At 41.2% G+C, this 22879-nt stretch overlaps 1 protein-coding gene across 1 annotated transcript; it reads left to right on the top strand.

Moving 5' to 3' along the window:
- The first annotated feature begins 71 nt into the window (after positions 1–71).
- Positions 72–21793, top strand: LOC144629517 (endosome/lysosome-associated apoptosis and autophagy regulator 1-like). The gene is made up of 13 exons (XM_078487746.1): positions 72–252; positions 2474–2733; positions 10160–10413; positions 11247–11339; positions 12284–12401; positions 12583–12777; positions 15184–15464; positions 16398–16756; positions 17512–17749; positions 18633–18832; positions 19727–19974; positions 20192–21363; positions 21454–21793. The coding sequence occupies exons 1-12, from the start codon at positions 83–85 to the stop codon at positions 20770–20772; spliced, it is 2997 nt and encodes a 998-aa protein (XP_078343872.1). The 5' UTR covers positions 72–82; the 3' UTR covers positions 20773–21363; positions 21454–21793.
- Positions 21794–22879: the final 1086 nt, after the last annotated feature.

Raw genomic sequence — 22879 nt, 5'->3', positions numbered from 1 at the left:
ACTCCCAAATTTCCGCGATCCCTTTGTATTGCGGCCTTTGGTGTGACATAAGTGACGTCATAACCATAGCCTTCGGGTAAGAATGGCGGGTCTTCCGTTGTTAAAATGGCTTGGCACTGTATTGTGCTTTTTATCCTTTCTTTCATTAGCACAATCTCAACAGTGTAAAGAAGATGACTACAAGCGGTATATCACTCCATGTGACCCAAAAACACGAACAAGATCAGTTGTTTATTACCTCAACACTGACTGGTGAGTTCTGTATTTCATTGCGGAATTTTTACAGTTGTAAAAATCTAAGCTTAACCTTATGATCAGAAAAAAAACTCACTCAACTGTATAATAACCTACACTTTCATACATTATTTTAAGTGGAAGTAAAGTTAAGTGTATGATTAATTTACTTTCTAGTTTTGTGGATTTGTCCGTCGTCACGCGAAATGGTTTTTGAGATTAAAATTTGATCGTGCGCGGCCATGTAAAGTTACTTATGCTCGGTACCATAAACTTTTTGTTCTCAAATTTCTTACGATTTTTGCCGTTCTGTCTCAAACGGAACTCGATAGCTTTGCGCTAGATTACCTGAGGAGGCTGTCCTTATCTTTAATAGAATGAAAAAGAAAAAATTGCACAATGACAATGTGATGTTTGTTATCTTGGAGACTACGGTACGTGTACTGCATTTTCACAAGTGTAGTGCTTATTCGAAAAAATCTAAAAGGATTGAAGGATTTTGGTCACCTTTCAAACGCAAACAATTGTTTTGGCAAAAAAACTGTTGTATGTATAAATTAACAAACGGGTATATCGAAACAAAGTAACAGTACAGACTGGTTTTCTTTTAAGAAGCTTAAGCTTATTTATTTAGTAATTTATGAACTAATTACCAAAAAAACAAGTCAAATCATTATCAAGGGGTCACATGATGTGAACTCTTAGGGGGATAAGATATTGTGTTGCTGTTACCACAAAAAAGGACCAACATTCAGTTCCTTCGACACTGTAAACATTGTAATCTGACAGAAATCTGCTAGAAAAAAAGACTTACCCTGACTTCTCTGCTAGCATTTTGTGGTAGATCTCAAACTCATTTTATGACAACAACAACAACAACTCTATTTCGCACCCTTAATTAAATTAAATTTACAATACAGACAAAAATAATAAAAGTAAAATACAGTGCATGGCTGCCCAAAATAACCACCATTGGCTAATAATACTTTATTTTTATTCTTATATGTATTGTAAATTTAATTTAATTAATGGGTGCAAATAAAGTTGTTGTTGTTGTTGTTGTTGTATAAGACTGGGCAGCCATCCTTAGGGTTTCTTACAATAATTTTTAAAAGGGTCAGTTGTACTAATGTTTTAGATGACAAATACGACAACACACAAAGACAGGTTTTGGGTGCGAATAAAGTTGCTCTTGTTGTTGTTAAAAAAAAACTGCTGGATTGATCTGTGGTCATAGCTTAAAATATAAAAATGTTTAAAACAGATCTAAAAATACAAAACGACACTCTTAATTTTCGATCGCCTTCTGCAGTCTTCCATCACTAGGGACTTTAAGATACCTGGACGGCTGACTTCGAGGACGGTGCGAGGACGGTAGAATTTCGCGAGGAGGACTGGGCCGATGTCGACGTTCTTGGCGGGAACTTCCAACGTTAAGAGCCGGCGTGTGTGAATGGAGGACGGCTTCGTTAGTGGATCAATAATTCCTTAGCCCAAAACATGCGAAGAAAAACATTTGGCGCTTCTAGCCCAAAGTCTGGGACCAGAAAGCACTATTTTCATTCACAGGGTACAAATTCCAAGTGAAATTTTTGTAGAAACGCAAGCAAGAAAGTTCATAATTTCACGCACGTGGCTTCGCCATCAGCGTTTATACAAAGCACAGCAAATGTATTCGCAACCGCAAATAAAACTTGACTTCTTAACTTTTTATCAGTACCAAACCAAGAATACCATAAAGGACCACCTAACAAAGTAACAGAATTAAAAAATAATGAGACTTTTAAACGAAATCATACAAAAAGCACTCCCACTCACTGGTGGACGGCAAAACTCTACTTCTCACGTCCTCGACAACAGCTGGACGGAGCTGGACGGCAATGTGCGTGGAGCGGGCATGCGCAATATACGCTACACGCGAAAAATTACTTCCGGTCAGCCGTCCTCAATGTCAGCCGTCCAGGTATCTTAAAGTCCCTATTCTCTGAAGAAGACCGCAGAAGGCGATCGAAAATTTAGAGTGTCGTTTTGTATTTTTAGATCTGTTTTAAACATTTTTATATTTTAAGCTTGTTGTTGTTGTTGTTGTTGTATAAGACTGGGCAGCCATCCTTAGTGTTTCTTACAATAATTTTTAAAAGGGTCAGTTGTTCTAATGTTTTAGATGACAAATACAACAACACACAAAGACAGGTTTTGTATTAAAATATTAATTTTACATGCTGTTATAATTTTCCAGCAAAGGTGGAGCTTTACCTCCAGCTCCAGTAGCTGGGATCCCCTGTGACTGCCCCCCTGGACAAGGGATGTCTGGAAACCTGACCAGTAACAAGTGTGTTCCATGTGAGATAGGTTACTATGGATCAGGGGGGGAAATCATCAACAACTGGAGAGACTGGACTAGTAATGGTACCATACCACCTAAAGGTTCAGATATTGTTACGTTTTGTGAAAAGACACGTGACTATGTTAAAGATTGCCAGTCATGGAAAACAAGTGGTAAGCAAAATAAAATAGTAGTATTAAGTAGATCAATAGCATCAAATATTCAGCACTGCTGTTCTAAAGCCCTGGCCAAACGGTAATGCAAGTAATCGCAAGTTGAACTTGCGTACAGACTTGCTTTGGGTGGCCAAACGGACACGCAAGTTAAGTCACAAGTGCACGCAAGCTTGCAAAAAGCCATTAATGTCACAGTTCCTACGAAGTTTTACTTTAAAATACTAAAAATAATCAGACACAAAACCACACCGTATATGGCGTAAAGGGGGGAACACCGCTCCGCAATCGGCGTGACAGACGAACTTCTGTGCGTGACCAAAAGCCAAACTTATCTCCCCAGCGGTAAAACCCGCGCTGGATCGGACAAGTCGGCAAGGCCAAAAGCTTACGCGCCCTAGAAGTCTAACTCTAAACGGCACTACGAGCTGACCTCCGGTCAGCATCGTGCTAGAGTGTAGACAGTTGTCAAGCCTTACTTATCTCCCCAGCACTACGAGCCAACTCCGCCGGCACGTGCTGGATCGGACAAGAAGAGGCATAAGAGCGTAAAATAGCGCCACTAAAATAGCGAAAACGAAGCTTGGGGAAGTCGCTGCGAGACTTAACCGATAGCGTCATGCAAGAGGTGAACCCCAGTTTATTCAATTAATTACAACAACAATTAAGCCTCCAAAGGGAGGGAGGGTGGGATTTACAAATTTCGAACTAGGTTACAGTAACACAAGCGATACAACTAGCGAATGATGCTAAAGTTCATTCTGCAAACTTTTATAGCCAGACAGTTGTCTGGATCTAGGCCAATGGCAAATAGTGTACCATAGAAAGTAAGGGACTCATGCAGGCTTAAATGAGACATGGATAGAAGTATTTAAAAGACTAGCCATACAAAATGCATGATATAATTGTGCTAGACAGTGTTGCAACATTTATATCTAAACGGCCATTGTAATCATTGTCCTTTCGAGACAAGAAAAGCGTACAGTTTCATTGCGTTACATTACACAATCCAAATAAACATTAACGACCCCGCGGGGGCCACGAGCGTCTCGCTCCATTAACTGCGCTTTAATGTTTGGCCTTAAAGCTTAATTAATGTCACAGTTCCTACGAAGTTTTACTTTAAAATACTAAAAATAATCAGACACAAAACCACACCGTATATGGCGTAAAGGGGGGAACACCGCTCCGCAATCGGCGTGACAGAGGAACTTCCGTTGCGTGACCAAAAGCCAAACTTATCTCCCCAGCGGTAAAACCCGCGCTGGATCGGACAAGTCGGCAAGGCCAAAAGCTTACGCGCCCTAGAAGTCTAACTCTAAACGGCACTACGAGCTGACCTCCGGTCAGCATCGTGCTAGAGTGTAGACAGTTGTCAAGCCTTACTTATCTCCCCAGCACTACGAGCCAACTCCGCCGGCACGTGCTGGATCGGACAAGAAGAGGCATAAGAGCGTAAAATAGCGCCACTAAAATAGCGAAAACGAAGCTTGGGGAAGTCGCTGCGAGACTTAACCGCCACTGATAGCTGCGAAGCAGGTATCCCCCCAAGCAAATAGAGCACGAACTTAACAGAAAGAAACGCTGGCCATTTGCGGCGCAGCGGAAAGTAAAACGTTTTGAGGTGTTCTAATGTACAGTTGATAGCAGTCTGAAGACCATCTACCAAGAACTTTAATTAACCAATCTGGCAAGCCGGCAGCAGCTGCTGTAGAGGCCGCGCCGATCCGAAAACTGTGCCCCTTAAGGGATTTGTAAGGGAGACCGGCGTAACTGGCTGCGTCCCGAAGAAGGTTAACGACCGCTGACCTAGTAAGGTGGCGGCCTGACTGAAAAGTAAATAGTGGACCCTGAGGGCGCGCAGATAGAAAATAAGAACGCATAGCGGACACCGCGCACAGCGGTGATGGTGAGCATGCAAGTAAAAGCCGGTGACCTTCTCGAAAATTGTCGGTCTTGGATGACTTAAGAAGAATAGACATCCGCTGCGGGCTGGCCAGAGAGGGGGAGAATGACACACAGTCGGCTGATAGGTCAAATAAAGGGCGAAACCTAGATACCCCTTGACAGGTAAACTTGCTACCACGAAGGAAACAAAAGAATGCAAGTGTAAAAGCTGCCCAAATCATAGAAAAATCCCGTTCCCCTAACCAAGAACACAAAATGGGACGTATCGCGAGTAAAACCCCTGGGGTAACCAGCTGGCGGAGGATACGGGAGCGGCCCTGGAAGCGAAGAATACCCCTAAGAACTTTTTTCAATAATAATTTTCCCTGGAGGGGGTCGCCATACCCGCAGGAAATGTGAAGATTCCGTACCGCCGCCAAATAAAGCCTTATGGTGCTGTGTTTAACTTTTCTCGCCAGATAAGAGGAGAAATATATAAGGGTGTCCTCAGATGCTGGAAGAATGTCCCCCTCACTAGAGATTAATCTGTTCCTGAGGCAAAATTGAAGAAAGTGTCTTTCCCCCAGAGGCGTACGTACGGTTGGTAGTCCATGCCAGGCCTCAGTTCGCATACATCATGACTTCGTCTTTTATAGGGTCATGAGCGAAGGCGGGATGGTGCAGGGGGTGTGCTCAGCTGCTGCCTGGAAACGAGAAACCTGAAAACGTGAGAGAGCATCAGCAATCTCATTGGAGACCCCTGGGACATGGCGGGCCCTGACATAGAAGTTATGCTTCATAGATATAAGGACAAGGAACCGAAGAAGGTCCATGATCCGGGGGGCTTTTGAGCGACCCGAGTTCAAAATGGCAACGACTGATTCGTTGTCGCACCAGAACTGAATTCGCTTCCCGGAAAAATATGGGAACCATATCGCGCATGCCACGACTATCGGGAAAAGTTCCTGCCATTCGATGCTTATGCCCCGGTCTTTGTTAAGTTGCATATGGGGGAGCCACTTTCCTTGGAACCATTTCCCATTGAAATATTCCCCAAAGCCAACAGTACCCGAAGCATCGGTATATAAGTTCATGTCTGGGGACGGGGTGACTGTGGAGTCTAAGAAAAAAGAGCGACCGTTCCACCCCGCAAGGAAGGCTTTCCACATAATAAGGTCCTTGAAGAATTCCTTGTTTAGACGAATATGATGAAAACGGTTGTGTACACCCCTAGTAAGGTCTATTAGACGTTGCAAGAAAGTTCGCCCTGGGACAACCGCTTTGCAGGCGAATTGAAGGGTTCCAATGAGTGATTGGAGCTCAATCAAGCGCACAGAGCGCCAACTATCAAAAGAATTTAACAGTTCCCGGGCGCGGAGAAGCTTATCTTCGGGGAGTCGGGCCTCCATAAGGGTGCTGTCAAGCTCAATACCCATGAATTCTAGAACTTGGGAGGGGCCCAGGGTCTTGGACGCGACAGCGGGAGCTTGGATCGACATGAAAAGGCGTAGTAGGGTAGCGAAGCTGGACAAACATTGTACCCGGGATGGCTCGGCAATAAAAAAGTCATCTAAAATGTGAATGACATTTTTTAAACCGTAGTTGTGTTTTAAGATCCACTCCAGACCCTCAGACAATTGGTTAAAGAGAAACGGAGCACTGCGCAGCCCAAAGGGGAGGTATAGGTCGATGTAGTATTGGCTCTGCCAGTGAATGCCTAACAGGTGCTAATGATCGGGGTGGACAGGGATCAGGCGAAATGCTGATTTTAGATCGGTTTTTGCCATGAAAGAACCCGGACCCAGGGACTTAAGGATGCGAATAGCATCATCCACCCGAACATATTGGAGGCTGTAGGGATCCTTGGGGATATGGTCGTTAATGCTGTCGCCCTCGGGATAAGAAAGGTGGTAGATAGTACGCCATTCAGAGGAATGTTTTTTAGGCACCACACCCACCGGGTGACATTGGAGGTTAGGGAGGGGTGGGGAGTTGAAAGGGCCCGCTACCCGCCCAAGGTTAATCTCCTTAGAAAGATTTGAAGAAACCACCTCAGGGTGCTGGTTAGCGGAAATGAGATTACGGGATACCCGGGATTTTTCAGGGCCGGTATAGCCGACATGTGTGCCATAGCGTAAACCATTAATTAAACTAGTAACAAAATTATGGTCAGGATGTCGGGATAATTCCCTTTCTAAAACATTAACATTAATCGGGGTGGATACATTAGGTGTCTTCTGCTTGGCCAGGAGGTGTACTTTATCTTTTGCCGCTTCCGCCATGGCTGGAGCTCTGGTATCGCTGGCTGCTGTGGTCCTTTCTGCTGATGCTTCTTGGACAGTTGAGGATAGAGTGGCTGTTGGAATAGCAGCGACGGCAGACATGGGGGAACTGGCAGGAGCTGGTGGTACACCCAGAGGCGCGGTTGAACCGAAAGCACACTGGTCCACTCTGTCTGCTGGCGGGAAGGGTCGGCACTCGGGCAGTCGCTCTGGTTGTGGTGCGGGCTAGAGCAGATAGGACAGTGTGGCTTAGCTAGGCCCGAAAATGTCACTGTCCAAAGTTCAAGGTCTACCTGGCCCCAGTTGATAGTTAAGTCCTGTGCGGCTCGTTTACGGAATTGTTCGTCGTAGGTGAGCCAGGACAGACCTTTAAATTTGGTAGCCGCACAGCTTATAGTTTGTTGGTACTTTAGTAGTTCCAAAGAACGGCGAGGGTAGGCTGTGACAAGAACTATCATGTATGTGGTGTAGGCGTCTAACCACTTGTGAAACGTGTCGATCACTGGTTTCCGCTTACGGACCATGGTCATGTTGGAGGAGCCTGGACCCGAGTCATCAAATCTGACCTGAAGCTCGGGGACCTGGGACTGGTTTAGCGAGTCGGGGAGTAAAACAGTAAAATCGAGGTACTCACCCCGCAAGATTTTGTCCTCTGTATTTTTATCCACTGGATGTTGGAGGCCAAGTGGAGTAGCGGCGCCAGGTCGACGTGGTGTAACAAGTGATGGCGACACGGCAAGGCCATGGTGCGGCTGGGGAGGCGATTGTTGCAGTGCTTCTGTGATGGATCGTTGCACCGTCTCGCGGATGGTGGCCAACTGCGATGCCGTAAAAGGCGCAGGCTGAGTTTCTTCCAAAGTTACCTCCGCCAAAGGGTCGTCGATATCCAGCGGATCTACAATGTCCTTCACCGAGCTAACTGAGCAAAAATCGTCGTCAACCTCGTCGACGGCGCCAGCCCTTGTAGGATCGCGTTCGTCTGGTTGATTAGTAGGATTCGGCTGTTTGTCACGGCGTTCACGAACCACACGAGTGTTAGCTTTGCGTTTGCGAACACGACCAGGATTCTCCATCTGAGCTTGCTGTGGTTGTAAAGCGGCTTTTAAACGCTTGACCATTTGCGCTTTGCTTCCTGTAATAGGAAGGTTCAACGCCTGAAGACGAAGGCGAAGTACTTCGGAGGTGAGTTTAGCAAAGTTCTCGTTCTCAGCACGGCAAGGACGACAGCCATTTGGTTTTGCGCCACGTGGACGAGCCATTGCGATTTACAAATTTCGAACTAGGTTACAGTAACACAAGCGATACAACTAGCGAATGATGCTAAAGTTCATTCTGCAAACTTTTATAGCCAGACAGTTGTCTGGATCTAGGCCAATGGCAAATAGTGTACCATAGAAAGTAAGGAACTCATGCAGGCTTAAATGAGACATGAATAGAAGTATTTAAAAGACTAGCCATACAAAATGCATGATATAATTGTGCTAGACAGTGTTGCAACATTTATATCTAAACGGCCATTGTAATCATTGTCCTTTCGAGACAAGAAAAGCGTACAGTTTCATTGCGTTACAATACACAATCCAAATAAACATTAACGACCCCGCGGGGGCCACGAGCGTCTCGCTCCATTAACTGCGCTTTAATGTTTGGCCTTAAAGCTTAATTTAAAATGCTACGAGGTGCAATTCAGTATTTGAAGTAAACTGCAAAAAATGCGTTGACTTGCGTTGGGTGGCCAAACGGTGAAAAACTTGCGTTTACTTAAGTGCAAATTTCATCTTGACCAAAGTGAAGACAAGTCAACACAAGTGCGCGCAAGTCCCTGGCCAAACAGAGATGCAAGTTTTCAACTTGCCTCTACTTGTGTTGCTATTTGGTCAGGGCTTAATATAGGACTCTGTAAATAAACACACACAATAATATCACGGTAATTGTAAAAAGAACAGCTGCTGCTGGGCGGCTGAACAGTTGGCTATAATATACAAAGCAAATTGGAGAAATTGAATTTGGGACCACTGAACAGAAATCCATCTAGTAGCAGAGAGCAGGATCTTAACCCAGGACCTCCAGATTACAAGTCCAGTGCCTTAACTTCTAGGCCAACTAAATCCTTAAATAATTTTTTTCTTAATAAATATATTAGGCAGTAGTCAGTGTTTTTATAATTAATTTATTTTATAAATTGTAAATGAATTTGTTATTTGCAGAACAAGTGTTAATGATTTTAAATTTAATATGATTGGCTGACTCAGGATGCAAAATACCATGCAAGGTTTCCCTCTTCCTTTGGGAGCACTTGTAATAAGGACTCACATAGGCCTTTTTATTTCAAAGACAAAGTGGTTTATAATTACTAGAGGAGCATGGAAATGATTACCGGTATATGTTAAACCATTCAATAAGGTGCATGTATCTCAGTGCATATTTGTGAAGCAGACAGGTGACATGAATAAAGAAAATCATCAGCAATACAGGGAATATTGTCTTGATGTACCACTCAATTTTAATAATACAAAACAAAAATTGTAGAAATCAGTATTTTTTATCTGCTATTGGTTCAGCTGGCCAATATTTAACTTACGCTTCGATAGCATTAAGTGTGAAAGTATTGCTGACCTCTCACTGTGAATGAACTTCTCACAGTCACAGTTTACCCCCAGGTTATTGGCGATCAAGCAAATGCTGCATAATTCCTTGTCGATTGCAAAATAGGTGACTGCCATCTTGGATTTTGAAAGTAGAGGATGTTTCTGGGGAGAGTACAAAACATTGTGACCCAGGGGGTGGTCATTAGGCTACAAGAGGGAGGGGGAGGAACATGCCAGCGAATGAACGCCATGATTGCAAAATGGTAACTCACAAGCCCTCAGAAAACATCTGCAATGCAGGCTATGAGGCAATAACCAGTGATTGAAGAGAATTACTCCAAGAGTGAAGTGTCCTGTCCAAGAGCGCAGCAGAGGAAAAAGAAGCACTTACATTTCAACACAGTACTAAATGCACAATTCCCCCGCTACTTCTGCTGAATTGTGGCTGAAGATAAAATGATTTAGTTAATGGTACTGTGAATAACTAGTGGTATGCAAAATGTGTATGCTTTCCACACACTTGTAGCTCAGTTTCTGACTGGTTTCCAGTCATAGGTTTGACTCCTGTTGTGCTGGGAGAACATTTCTATATAGCTTGTGTCACTGTCTGATATTTTAACGTCTTATCTCTGTTAATAATTATATACTAATTAATTTTCTTTTTCACAGCTGACAACTTTACAATCGACTCTGGGGATAATTCCATAACAAGATGCATGTCATCCGTGTTGCTAATACCCAACAAGGAGTTTGTCATGCCTGACAGCCAAGTCAGCTTTGAGTATCGTGTGGATAGCCGAGCTTGTAGGAGTCCAGCATATTTAGGATGTGATGGTCTGGCCTTTTTTATTGACAATCAGCAAATGCTGGATTACCAGGGAAACCAGTTTCAGTGGTCCATCAAGACATACAATCTGACAATGGTAAACTAGTTAATAAGAACATGTATATGTTGCAGTTAATTTTTATTTTAACTAGTTAGTTTTTTACTACGGATAGGTAGAAAAAGTAAAACACATCCCCTCTCTTGATGTTTCATACCCCCCCCCCCCACTATCCTTACTAACCCTCCCCTACTATCTGCTGTTATTCCCCTCTCCTAAGTACTATTACTAACCTGCACTGGATTTGAACTCTCAACCTCTGGATTTGCTGTCCAACCCCTTATACACTTTGCCATGTAGGAGATGTTGGGTGAACCACTATTTTTAAAAAAAAATATGACTCCAACCCATACCCTAACCTTATTCTTTACCTAGTATAAAAACCCAACTTAAAATAAATAAGTATGTTTATAATGGTCATGCACTTAGCTTCATATCTCAACGAGATAGCTAGTTTACAGGCATGCCACTGAAACAGAGGAAACAAATAATTTTAAATAAACATAACCGTGACAAGGTTAAAAATCCCAACTGGCAGGAGGCAGACCAGCTGGCTATATATAAAGCCTGGTCGAGGATTTGAACTCGGGACAACCGAGAAACAAATCCAGCTAGTGGCAAGGGCAAGTCTTGAACCGGGGACCTCCGGATTACAATACCAGCACCCTAAACCACTCGGCCACGCTTGTTAAAAGAAACTAAATAGTCAAAATAAAAAAGTAACTGCAACATATATAGCGTGTTGTCACCAAGGTGGTTAACGTTTAGATGGAACTGAGGATCTATGGAATTAGAAAATGTTTGAATGTTACACTCCATGATGGGAGTAGCTTAGCTAAGGGATTAATTGCATTTTTTTCTTCAATTTCTAGGGCAGGCATACATTGAAGTGGGTTTTTCGCAAAGGTTGTTTCAGTTTTGCTTCATCCTTCGTAGACAAGGCTTTTATTCGCTCCATCACTCTGGTAAGCAACATGAGCTATTGTTGATGGTGAAGGCTGCTCTATGATGCTAACTTTGATGAAGTGAATTCATCAATATTTTGATGCTGAATGCTCTTTTGCAGTGCTGTCACTATTTTTTCAAGTAGTCAACTAAAGAAACATTTTCTGATATATATTTTTTTATATTTTTATTCATGATTTACAACACACTTACATGACTAAAATCAAAAGAAAAAAGAAAAAACAACATACAACAAAGAAGGCTACTTGAAGGCGAGAACTAATACAAAATAATATTTTAGATATGTACAATTACTGAGACCTTGCTGTTCAGTCTGTACACCATGACCTTGAAATATTTTTTCCTGTCTGCCCTTCCACTCAGTCAATAACCACATAGTAATGTTTTTATTTTAGACTTGTATGTGCAAAAGGAAGCAAATATAGCACAAAAATGTCACAGGGTCATAGCTGTTGAAATCAAGTTCCCCAGGGGGGCCTCTTCTGAGAGGCTATAGAAATCAGAGAGTTTTGGTCTAGGAAAGGGTAGCATTTGCCAGGGAACTGATCAGTGGTATGACAAATTAAGTCCAGTATAGGAATAGAAACTCAGAAGAGAAAGAGCTTCCCTAAATTTAAATAAAATCATTGCGACATATGGTTTTTCATTGAAACACTGATAGTGATACTGTACAGTTATAAAAAAAATGGGATAAGGTCTAGTCTAGTATAGGGTTGCAAAATCAGCTGATTTTGCATGGTCTGGTATAGGGTAAGGTTTTCAAATTTCCAGCGTCACATGCCCACCCAAAAATAAACAGGGTGCCCCCCTCCCCTCCAGGGACAACTTCCCTGATGTATAATGAATGAAATTAAAAAATAAAATCTCAGTTTTCCGGCCTCAAGAGTCCTCATGGGCCCGATGAGGATAAGTAGTAGTAATATTATTTTTATTGTCATTTCAGGTTGGCACTGTCGAACCAACTGTGACATGTAAACAGTGTCCACCAGGTTTTTTTAGTAACAAAACAAGTTCTTCAAGTTGTACTCCATGCTCATATTTCCAGTATCAATCCAGTGAAGGTTGGTGTATGCATGAATGTACTTTGCTGTCTGAACATTATATGTATATTAGTATAACCAGGAAATGTCAACAAATTGTTGAAAGTTGTGGAGTATTAGTAAGCTGAGGCTCAGTCAATTCCTTATTTGAAACTTGACCCCTTTTATCAAACTACAAATTTCCTTTTGTGACTAATTTCAGGCCAAGACCGATGCGAGGCTTGTCCACCAAGTACCTATGCCATGTTAGGTGCATCAAAGTGTCTCCCTTTACCTATCTGCACACCAGATGACATCATTACTGCTCCAGGAGAGCTGAGTACATGTTCATGTACACCATCACAAAATGGTCTACAGTGTAGTACTAAACTGCAACCTTACTATGTCACTGTTAAAGGTGAGTTAAAGGACATGATCATGCTGCTCCTCTGAAAGGAATTAAGAATTGGTTCATGTTTAGCTTTACTTTTGTCAAGCGATTTTTCGACCTGTTGGGTGGAATAATTGCCGTGAAAATGAGGTGACCTAAGTTATTTGTTCTAATCTTCCACCATGAACGGTTACAATGCAAAAGGATCTAAACATGTATCGTTCAAACAGAAAGTTTAGAATTTTTTCCTCCACAAAGAACGATTAGAATGTGAAAAAAAAGTTTCTCCAGGCCTGCACTTTATGACCTGTGGTTACCACTAGCAATATAATTACCATATACCAGGACATACTTGTACCACAATGTAAACTACTGGGTTACCAGGAGTTGTGTTAGCCAAAAAATGTTAATATTTAACCGTTATTAAGTCGGATGCATTACTTATTTTTGTCCTACAAGGTCTTATATTTTAGAAACATATGATAATCTATACCAGTTATACAGTAAAACTGGCCCCGCATATAAGAACCTGGATTTTTTAATTTAGCCTGAGCAGGTTCTTATATAAATGGTACTTAAAGCAAATTTAGACTACCAAGGTTCTTAAAATAGGTTCTTATATTTTCATATGAATTTCATTTAAGACCTATGACCTCAGATCTAAGTCCTAAGATCTAAAGATCTAAGACCTGAGTTCTAAGATCTAAGATCTCAGATCTAAGACCTTTAAGACCTAAGTTCTAAGATGTAAGATCTTATACCTGAGTTCTAAGACCTAAGACCTCAGACTTCAGATCTAAGACCTGAGTTCTAGGATCTAAGACCTAAGACCTCAGATCTAAGACCTAAGTTATAAGACCTAAGATCTAAAGACCCTTATTACCCCCTCCAAATCTCTAAAACTCAAACGTAAGACCCCCTCCTAATCTGTTAAGCTAAGACTTAAGACCTCTTTCAAATTTCTAAAACTAAGATCTTAAACCCCCACCAAGTCTCAAAACCTAAGACCTAAGACCCACAAATGTATGGTGATTACTGTGTTCAGGTTTGGTTCTAGTAAAAAGGAGTTTCTTTTGTTCTTGTACAACAATTTATTGTCAAGGAGTTTGAGTTAGCAGGAGATGTGTAGCTTGCCCAGCTCTTTGCAAATCCTCAACAAATTCATAGATTTATGAACATTGGTACTGTAGGTATACTCGTAAGGTAGCTAGTTTAAAACAAGTTTTTTGGTTCTTTGGTAAATAATAATTTAATGCAATTTCAGTGTTTAAGATTTGAAGAGTCCCAACCTCTAGTTTACCGGTGTCTGTTCTTTCTCTTAATTACTTCTTAAGGTGGCTCGTAATAGTTTAGTCGGAATTAGACAAGCCCGTCTTTGGTATTCTATCACAGCTATACCAATAACGTTAAGGAAAGTCTTTTAGCTCAAACGTAAACAAGATTAACCAGTGAACAATTTGAGGTCATAGTGACGTCAAAATCCGTTTCCATGGCAACGTCATATGAGGTTAAAGAAGCACTAATTTGGACCTTCCGAGGCTAATAACTCAAAAACTACTCGGTTAAAGTTCTTCTTTTTCACATATTTTTATCCAACTAACAAAATAAACATTTTTGTAAATTTTTAAAGAAATCTGTCAAAAGGATTCAGAGCTACGTCATTTTTGCATAAATTTAAGGTGGCTCTGAACATTTCTGACAGAATTTTTTAAAATATTGTCAGGTAGTTTCTTTTGTCCTTAAGACAAAAATATATGAAATACAAAAATTTTTACCGTCTAGTTTTAGCGTAATTAGCCTCAAACGGTCAAAAATAAGGTATCTTTGACCACTTTTGTAGTTGCCATAGCAACGAATTTCGATGTCACAGTGACTCCAATTTGTTTATTAGTGAAACCTTTACAAGGATGTACTGAAAGTGAAACCTCAACATTACTGATGTAGCAGCAATAGAATACAAAGACGAGGACATCTAAACTATTACGAGCCACCTTAATTAAGTAGTGTTTGGAAAATATTTGGGGTTCAAGAGCAATAATTATTATGCGTTCTAAACCTATTGTTCTCTCTTTTTTTAAAAATTTTATTTTGGATGGAAAAAGAAGCTGGGAGAATACCAGTAGTGAGAATTTATAACATTATCCGTTATATTTTTATTAATCCCAAAATGTGTAATACCCGGTACTTAAAGACAGGCCTACATACTGTATTCCTCTGGTTTGTTTACCGGTAAGCAAAATAGCTAACTTACACCAATATGTGACAGCAGAGAAATAAGACACAGTTTGCAGAATACAAGATGTTCTTTCAAGACATGTTCAAGTAAAGACAGCCTGTCATGCTTAATCTTTTTTGTGCTGCAAACAGTGGCTTTGAAAAAAGGTTTGGTTAAAACTGAATAACTACTCATCCTATTTGTTCTTCAACTTTCAGGTTTAAATGGTGCCAGGCTTCTTTGCAATCCTGGGAATTCTTCTTCTTCTCTTGGAACAGTACCATGGAAGTGTAAATGCCAGCCTGGTTTTGAGATTAAAAATGATGGTGTAAAACCTCAGTGCAAAGTATGCGAAAAAGGTCTAAAGTCGTCTGGTGTGAAATGTGAGAAATGTTCTCCTGGTCATGTCGCTTTAGCAGGCAAACATTACTACATATGGAGGAACAATACTTTACCTAAAGGTTTCACTGCTCAATGTAGTGGAGACTGTAGCATTAAGGTCAGTATCACCTTGTGGATACATTTTTGCATTTCGCAGTAACTACATATATTGTACCCCCTTGGGGCAGAACAAAGTGTTCACTAAGGAGAGGTGTCTGCTTATGGGAGGTGTCAGGCCACCTACAGGACATGCCTGTTAGGGAGGTTGAAATGTATTGTTTAACCTTTATTGTAACCTGCTTACCTTAGTCCCCCCCCCCCCCAGGTGGAGGATAGGGACATTTTTGTTTCTGGTTTCTGGCCCAGTGTCATATGTGGGTTGAGTTTGTTGTTGGTTCTTGTCCTTGCTCCGAGGATTTTTCTCCAGGTTCTCCGGTTTTCCTCCCTCCACAAAAATCAACACTTCCAAATTCCAATTTGATCAGGAATACACAGCCCCACAAGCTTATAGCTTTAATCTTTACCGTGTTTAAATAAAGGTAATTTTTTTTTTATTTTTTTAATAGCTTGGGGGATTAGTGCCATACCCAACTCCTAGCCTGGAGGGCTGGCCAGGGTTTTTCTGTTAGGGTGTCCTTCCTTAGCCACGGATTCCAGATATTTAAAGGTGTTGGAGACTCGCCTTTTGCCATTGTCGCTCAGCTAAACTGCATTAGCAGGGTCACCAAAAGTGGTGGTGTGACATAATGACTAGCTGGCAGAGCCTTTTGGAGGTGGAAGGTATTTCTCAGTACTTTCAAGACGTACCTTATGGCAACAGTAGCTCTCGCCGAGACCTTTTACCAGCCTTTGACCTCCTCTGTGCCCAAACCTGCTACCCCCCCCCCCCAAAAAAAAAAATACTATTACAAATGCAGATAATGATATGGATACTGATACTACTAAATAAATGCTAATTATAACAACAATAACAATAACCATAACACTGAATAATAATAGTCTGGGGTTATTTTTGGAACTTTACTATATTTTTGTTTATGTTTCTATTTAGGATGGTTGGATACCTTCTGGTGATGTAATTCGTACAGCACGTGTCATTGGAAATGTTCACTCTGAACTGCAGTCACCCAAATATCAGGTAGCATCTGAACTGGCAAAGGTTGTGTTTAACTGCTCCATCACTTGTAACTTGACGGCAGTAGCACCAAAGCCAGGGGCACGAGGAGAACATTTGGCTAAGATCCAGGACTGCAACTTGATATTTCAAGTTTTGGATGTTAACAATACTGTTGTGGACGAAGTGAACTGTACACGTCCCAAAGGAGGTTATTCATACAGACATGAAACTAAACGAGATGGTCAAGTCATAACTCATGTTTATCCACTAAAAAAAGGCAACTATTCTTTCAGGTAATAATAATATTTTACTTTTTTGTTTGTGGCTTTGCTTTTCTATTTGCTAAGCTCTGAAGTTTATGAGTTGACTACTGTGTGTTTTCCTGTGCTTGGCTCCAGAACCGTCATCTTGTAGGAACACCTTGGCTAAATGGTTAGAACATTAGACTTTAGATTGAGTGGTTCAGGTTTAAATGCTGGTTGGGCCGAAAGTGTTTACTGCTCCAGGGTCGAGCCAGAAGTATTTGATTGGCTCCTGGCCAGGGTTATGGTGTCGTGTTCTTAGGCAAGACACTTTACTCTCACAGTGCTTCTCTCCACCCACATGTATAAATGGGTACCAGGGAATTGCTATGGCAACCTGACAGAATGCTGGGGTTAACTCAGGACTAGCATTTTATCCAGAAAAAAAGGAGCAGTAGCAATGCACCTACAATCATTGACAAAAGTTGTTGGCCCACCCACCCCCTCCCTCCGTTTCAATGTTGGATAGTACAATGTGCCTAAACTCCCCGTGCAGTGCGTTTCAGTTTGTGAGCAAAAGTAAGCAGCAATTGCAGGCATTATTTTTTGCATGCTACGCAACATTGCAAAGGGGGAGAGGGGAAATTACTTAACTTTTTTTATGTTACAAGTAAGCAAAAACAGCAACTGCACCAAGGTTTTGTCACTGATTGTAGTTGCTTTGTGTCACAAATGCTAGAATGAGCTCTGGCAATGTGGGCCAGTGTGGAGAAATTGATTCTAATCATGGCTCTATTTTATCACAGATGGGTTTTCCACCAACAGGATGAGTCACGAGCGCTTTCAACTGCGTTCGAGGGAAAGGTTTTTTCCATCAGTGTTCTTGGAGTACCATCTGGAGAGGCTCAAAACTGCACAGCATGCCCAGCCGGATACCACAGTATTTCAGAAAACACTGACTGTACAATTTGTCCAAATGGGACAGCAAGTTCAGCTGGATCAGAGAAGTGCAAAGCATGCGATGACGGTTACTTTGCAGCTCAGGTACAGTTTGTGTTGAAGGGAGTGAGTACCTTGCATTTCTGTCATGTAGAAAGTGCAGTTTTGGCTAAAAGCTCTGTAACTGTACCTTAAGGTTACTGTTTTTAGCCTTGACTACTAATTTTAGATTTTATTATGTTCAGTAAAAGAACAAACTCACTTGAAATTGAACAAACATTTGCATTGGCAGAAAGAACAGAGTTATTGGCATCTATATTTAAAAGAATTTTTCAAGTCAATTATGCTTAATTTGTTTCCCTTTGGGGTGGGAGGGGAGGTACTAAAATTTAACGAGCATTAAATTTGACCGAGGCAAAGTTTAGCGAGCACTAAATTTAGCGATTTTTGCCCAACTCGCTAAAATCAGTAAAATTATATTTAGTAGTCACAAACAAAAGTACTACCTTAAGGTAATACTTGTGTTATGTGGTATAAGTTGTCATCAGGTGTCTCTCACCGGGAGTAATTGTCACTCTCGTGTTGTATGCAGACAATTCTTTGCTACTGTATATTGGCTCCGAACATCTTCTCATCTCCGCTTTGGTAGATTTACACGATAAATGTAATCTTCAGTCATTTCCAGGAATTACTTGCAATTCAAAGTCTTTTGCATAGAACTTTATTATGCATGCAAGTCATAAGTCACGTGGAAATGGTTAATTAACCCCATCCCCCCCCCCCCCCCGGTTTTTTTGGTTTTTTTTTTTTTTTTTTTTTTTGGGGTTTCCCCCACCCCAGAATAAAAAAAAAAAAAAAAAAAAAATTTTTATTCTTCGATTTATTTTAATTTCTCATCGCTTCACCTTATAAAATGGAAGGGGCAGAAATACTTGAAGTAGTGCGTTTCATTATCAGTGGATAAATAACGATTTGTTGCAATTTTCAGGAGGGAAGTGAACAGTGCCTAAGGTGCGGTAACAACACAAAATCACTCCAAAAGAAAGATGGCTGCACCACAGGGGGCTGTAAATTCACTGCTGCCCCTGGTGTGGTTTATGACCTCAACAAACTGTCTCGCCCTGGTGGACCAATGATCGAGGCATTATTATATGAGACAAGACCCAGGGGGCCACCGCCAGGAGGACGGTAAGAAAAATATCAAACCCTGCCCCTCCCTGAGGAAAAACAATTGAAATTCTGTAACGTTTTTTTTTTTACCAATTAGAGCAAAGTGTTTCATGTTTGAGCAGTGAATAAGTCAATTCACGGTACGCAAAAAATATGGCGACGAGTACATTTATCCATAATTCTATGCGCACAAGAAACCTAAAAACTTTAAATTAAAAACTTAAAATTAGCATACCAAAATTAGCATACGCAATGCTGTTAGTACAGGGACAAATGTGTATGTTTCTATTGGCTGTGTTGGATTCGCAAGGTATTTTTCCTTACGGTGGATTGTGATATTACTGTCAAGTTCCTATAGTATTAACTCTCGTGTGTTTCTTTCGAAATTAGCAGCATTTTTCTGTCACAACTTTCGGGGGTCGCTGTCGCTATTTTATTTGTGCCACACGAAGGAATTACAAACAGGATAGAGGACCTTGAAGAGGGGGGTGGGTGGGGGTATAAATCCCATTTCCCAGCCTATTGTTTTCCCAGATCCCAGTCTCAGTTCTTTTGTTTTTTGTTTGTGATTCCCAGTCCCAGTGACCCAAATTCATGTTCCCAATGAAATTTGTCCCGATCCAGTAGTTTCCATTTTACCCCTTCAGGCCCCTCAGGTACCTAAACTCGTGTACATATGTAAGTTGATAATAAAATGTTTTTCAAAAATGCATGTTAAGATGAAAAGGTGAAGTAAAGTTGAAAAAATATATATTACATCAGAACAGAGAAATATATTGGCTTTGAAATAAGGGTTATCAGTATGACACAGCTTACATCTGTTATTCCCAATAGCAACCATTTAAAATCGCGACTTTTCATGTTGATTTATTCAAATTGTTTGTTGAACGAGCATCTCTCCTTGACATCTAGACTCTCCATCTGGCCGTACCAGCCTTCGATCTATGTCAACCTCTGTACCCTTGATCACGATAACAGCTCGTGCACGTATCGTAATAGGACAACCGGAACAAAGATTCCCCGGCCCGTGATGGCTTGCAGGTCATCATGGTACATACGGGACATAGATCTGGGTACTGTGATTGGTTACAGAGCCAAAGATGACGTCAGAAGTGGTTTGTTTGTGGAGTTACTTCATGGCGACAAGTGTTACAACCAGGGTAAGTGAATTATTCCAGCTAAATTACGTCTCTTTGACTATGGAGCGAACATGCGATATTTATATAGAATGTCTTAATTAGTTTAATAATGGGCTCCTACCTTATTTTAATAATGGTATAGTGAACAATTTTGCTCATAGCCACACCCGAAACTTCTAGTAGACCAATACTGGAAACTATTTGTTTCATGTGTGTGTTTTTCTGTTTTATTTTGAAGGAAAATACTCCCGATATAACACTCTCATAGACCTTAGGTGTGACGTCAAAGCGGGAGTTGGGAACCCAGGCCGCGAAAACAAGTACACAGACTACAGGCGAGGCCCCTGTCAATATTACTTTGTATGGAAGTCCTTGTACGCATGCCCTAAGTGCCGACCGAATGACGTGACAAAGATTACCGGCGAATGCATCAACGGCACTCGTAATATAACCTACCTACGCTCTGTGCCTTGCTGGGGGACTGGGGAGGACACTGATGTGCCATCGACTCCTGGAACAGAAAAATGCGAGACACCAACAGTGACTGTCAGGGTCCCCGTCAGTGGAACTGTGGCGTATGTGGTCAAGCAGTCAAACAAAGTCAATATGGCGTTAATTGGCGTGGGAGTTGTCATTATTCTCGCTCTTTTGGCTGTGGCTGGGTTCTTTGTGTACAAGCACCGTGTAATGAAATATCGTTACTATACTCTAATGGCAAGAAACAAGCCTATGAGCCGCCTGGAACAAGAAGAGGACGAAAATAATTTTATCCAGGAAGACGAGCTAGCTGAACCGTATGATGCCAGCATAAGGACCTAGAAGATGACGGTATTTCACTCGCATGGGTGACAAAGTTATGACGTAGTTGTGACGCAGTCTGACGTGCTATCTCTGATTGGGCGAGAAACGAAGTATAAGTTCTTTGGATACGGTACACTTTCTTGTGGCCGAGTGACGTGTTTTCGAATTATGAGTTGAGATAGTTTTTTTTTTCAATTTGTGAGCATTTTTGTCGGGCATTGTTTTGTTGCTAGCTTAAAGCTGACGGTTTGAACATAATGGGATTTCTATGGCGGAGCTTTAAGAAAGCGGGATCTGATGATATTAGAATTGTTGGTCACATTTAATTTCGCGCCAATTTCTCTCCACTGAGCCTGTATCAAACAAAGACGAGAAATTCGATCTCTGCTGATGTCTTCCCACTGCGCATATAGTCAGTTTTCTTTTTTTTTAGATATTCCCTGCCAAGTTTATTTTGCAGTTTTTACATTCAAACACAGTTCAAAACTAGTTTAACGTAGCACGAAGTTCTAGCACGAATTGTTTTTATTAGGACTTTTTAACGTATTTTTTATTAATTGTAGGTGTTTTTTAAAGTTAAATTAATGGATGTATGAGTGGAAGATGTCTGTAATCAGAAGTACCACCGTGCCTCGGAATCGACGGTAAGAAGGTTTAGGACGAAATTCGCAGGAAGAAACATAAATGAAATGTATGAAGTGATAAAAAAAAGCGAAATGACATTTCTTTAAGCAGTGTATATTTGTCATACAATCCATGTCAGTTAACATAGACTGTTCACAATCACAGTCTGTTGTCTCGTAATTTTCTTCGATCGTTGAACGCGGAAAAAGAATCGAGAAAGAACTGGGCCCCAGAGCAAACTACGAGAAGCGCGACCCCCTTGTGCTTCACGCTCGCTTTGCTCGCCGTTTACGTCATTCACAAATGGAGAGACTGCGAACAGTCTAAGCAGCTGATTATTTGATTTTTTTACAAAGAGTAATTCCGATACAAGACAGATACTTTTGTGTATAGCCTTCGAGTTGTAGTTAGTAAAAATACCCCCCCCCCTGACAGGTACAAGCTATCATGTAAAGTAGTATCAAGCAATGCCTTGTTTTAATGATTTTTAGTTAATTTTAAGGGTAGAATCCAATTTAGAACCTAGAGGAGCCAAGTTGTTTGCGTTTTCTTCATTTTAAACAACTGCATTGAAACAGTGCGATTTAGTGTATGCCCGATGTTGATCATCTTTGCGTAAGCTTGAAACAAGAAAAGGAAACCGTGATATTTTGCAGGTTTTAATCTCCTTTATTTTTTATTATATAAGTTTTTTTCTTCCAACAAAATATAACGTTTATGGAGTTTAATCAGTAACTGTAATAACAGTGCGTAAATTGTATCTACTGGCTTCTTAATCATTAAAATGGCAGTAATCTTTAAAATCCCACTGATTCTTTTTAATGGCGATGGCGTGAGTCTATCACCTAATGTCGTGAGGCGGTCAGCGGAATCTGTACTGCTGTTGCGCCTCGTCGATTGACTGATCAATAGAACGTTGCCCCCGAATGGGACTGGAAACTAGCTATAGGAATAAATGTTTCGCGAACTGACATGAAGTTAACAAGAAGATTGCCGCGGAAAAACGCGAAGAAAAATACTCGGCTTAACTGCAGAATACCCCGCCACATCGAATGCTTTACCATCTACGAGAAATAAGAGCCGTTTACCCACTTAGCCACGTAGCCGCGTAAAGAGCGACGGACTTAATTACCGGAAACGGACTTTGAGAAAGTCTAGGTATTCTGCAGTTACTCCAAATACTCCTGAAAAGTTAGAAAGGAGTATAAAAGTATAAACGAAAGAGACAAATTATGTATTTGATGAGTTCTATCGAATTCAGTGGACAGACATGAACGCATCGCTACGTACAATGGGCCTGTGTGGTCGGTCGGTGTAAGCAAACCAATTACGAGACAGCGTTTGACCTTGCATGCCGCTCGCGAGAAGTACCTGGTATCGTACATCGGAAGTCACGCAACAAGTTAACGCAAACTTTTGTTGACCAGTTATTTAATACAAAAGTTGTTACCTACGTTTATTAAGTATACGTTAATTTTCGACAATATCCTGAAAATAATTT

The sequence above is a fragment of the Oculina patagonica genome, chromosome 11 (assembly GCF_052425735.1).
Source record: "Oculina patagonica isolate OP01 chromosome 11, crgOcupat, whole genome shotgun sequence".
Taxonomy (NCBI): Eukaryota; Metazoa; Cnidaria; class Anthozoa; order Scleractinia; family Oculinidae; genus Oculina; species Oculina patagonica.
Note: the sequence above shows the minus strand (reverse complement) of the source record. Positions and strands in the feature narration are given on the sequence as shown.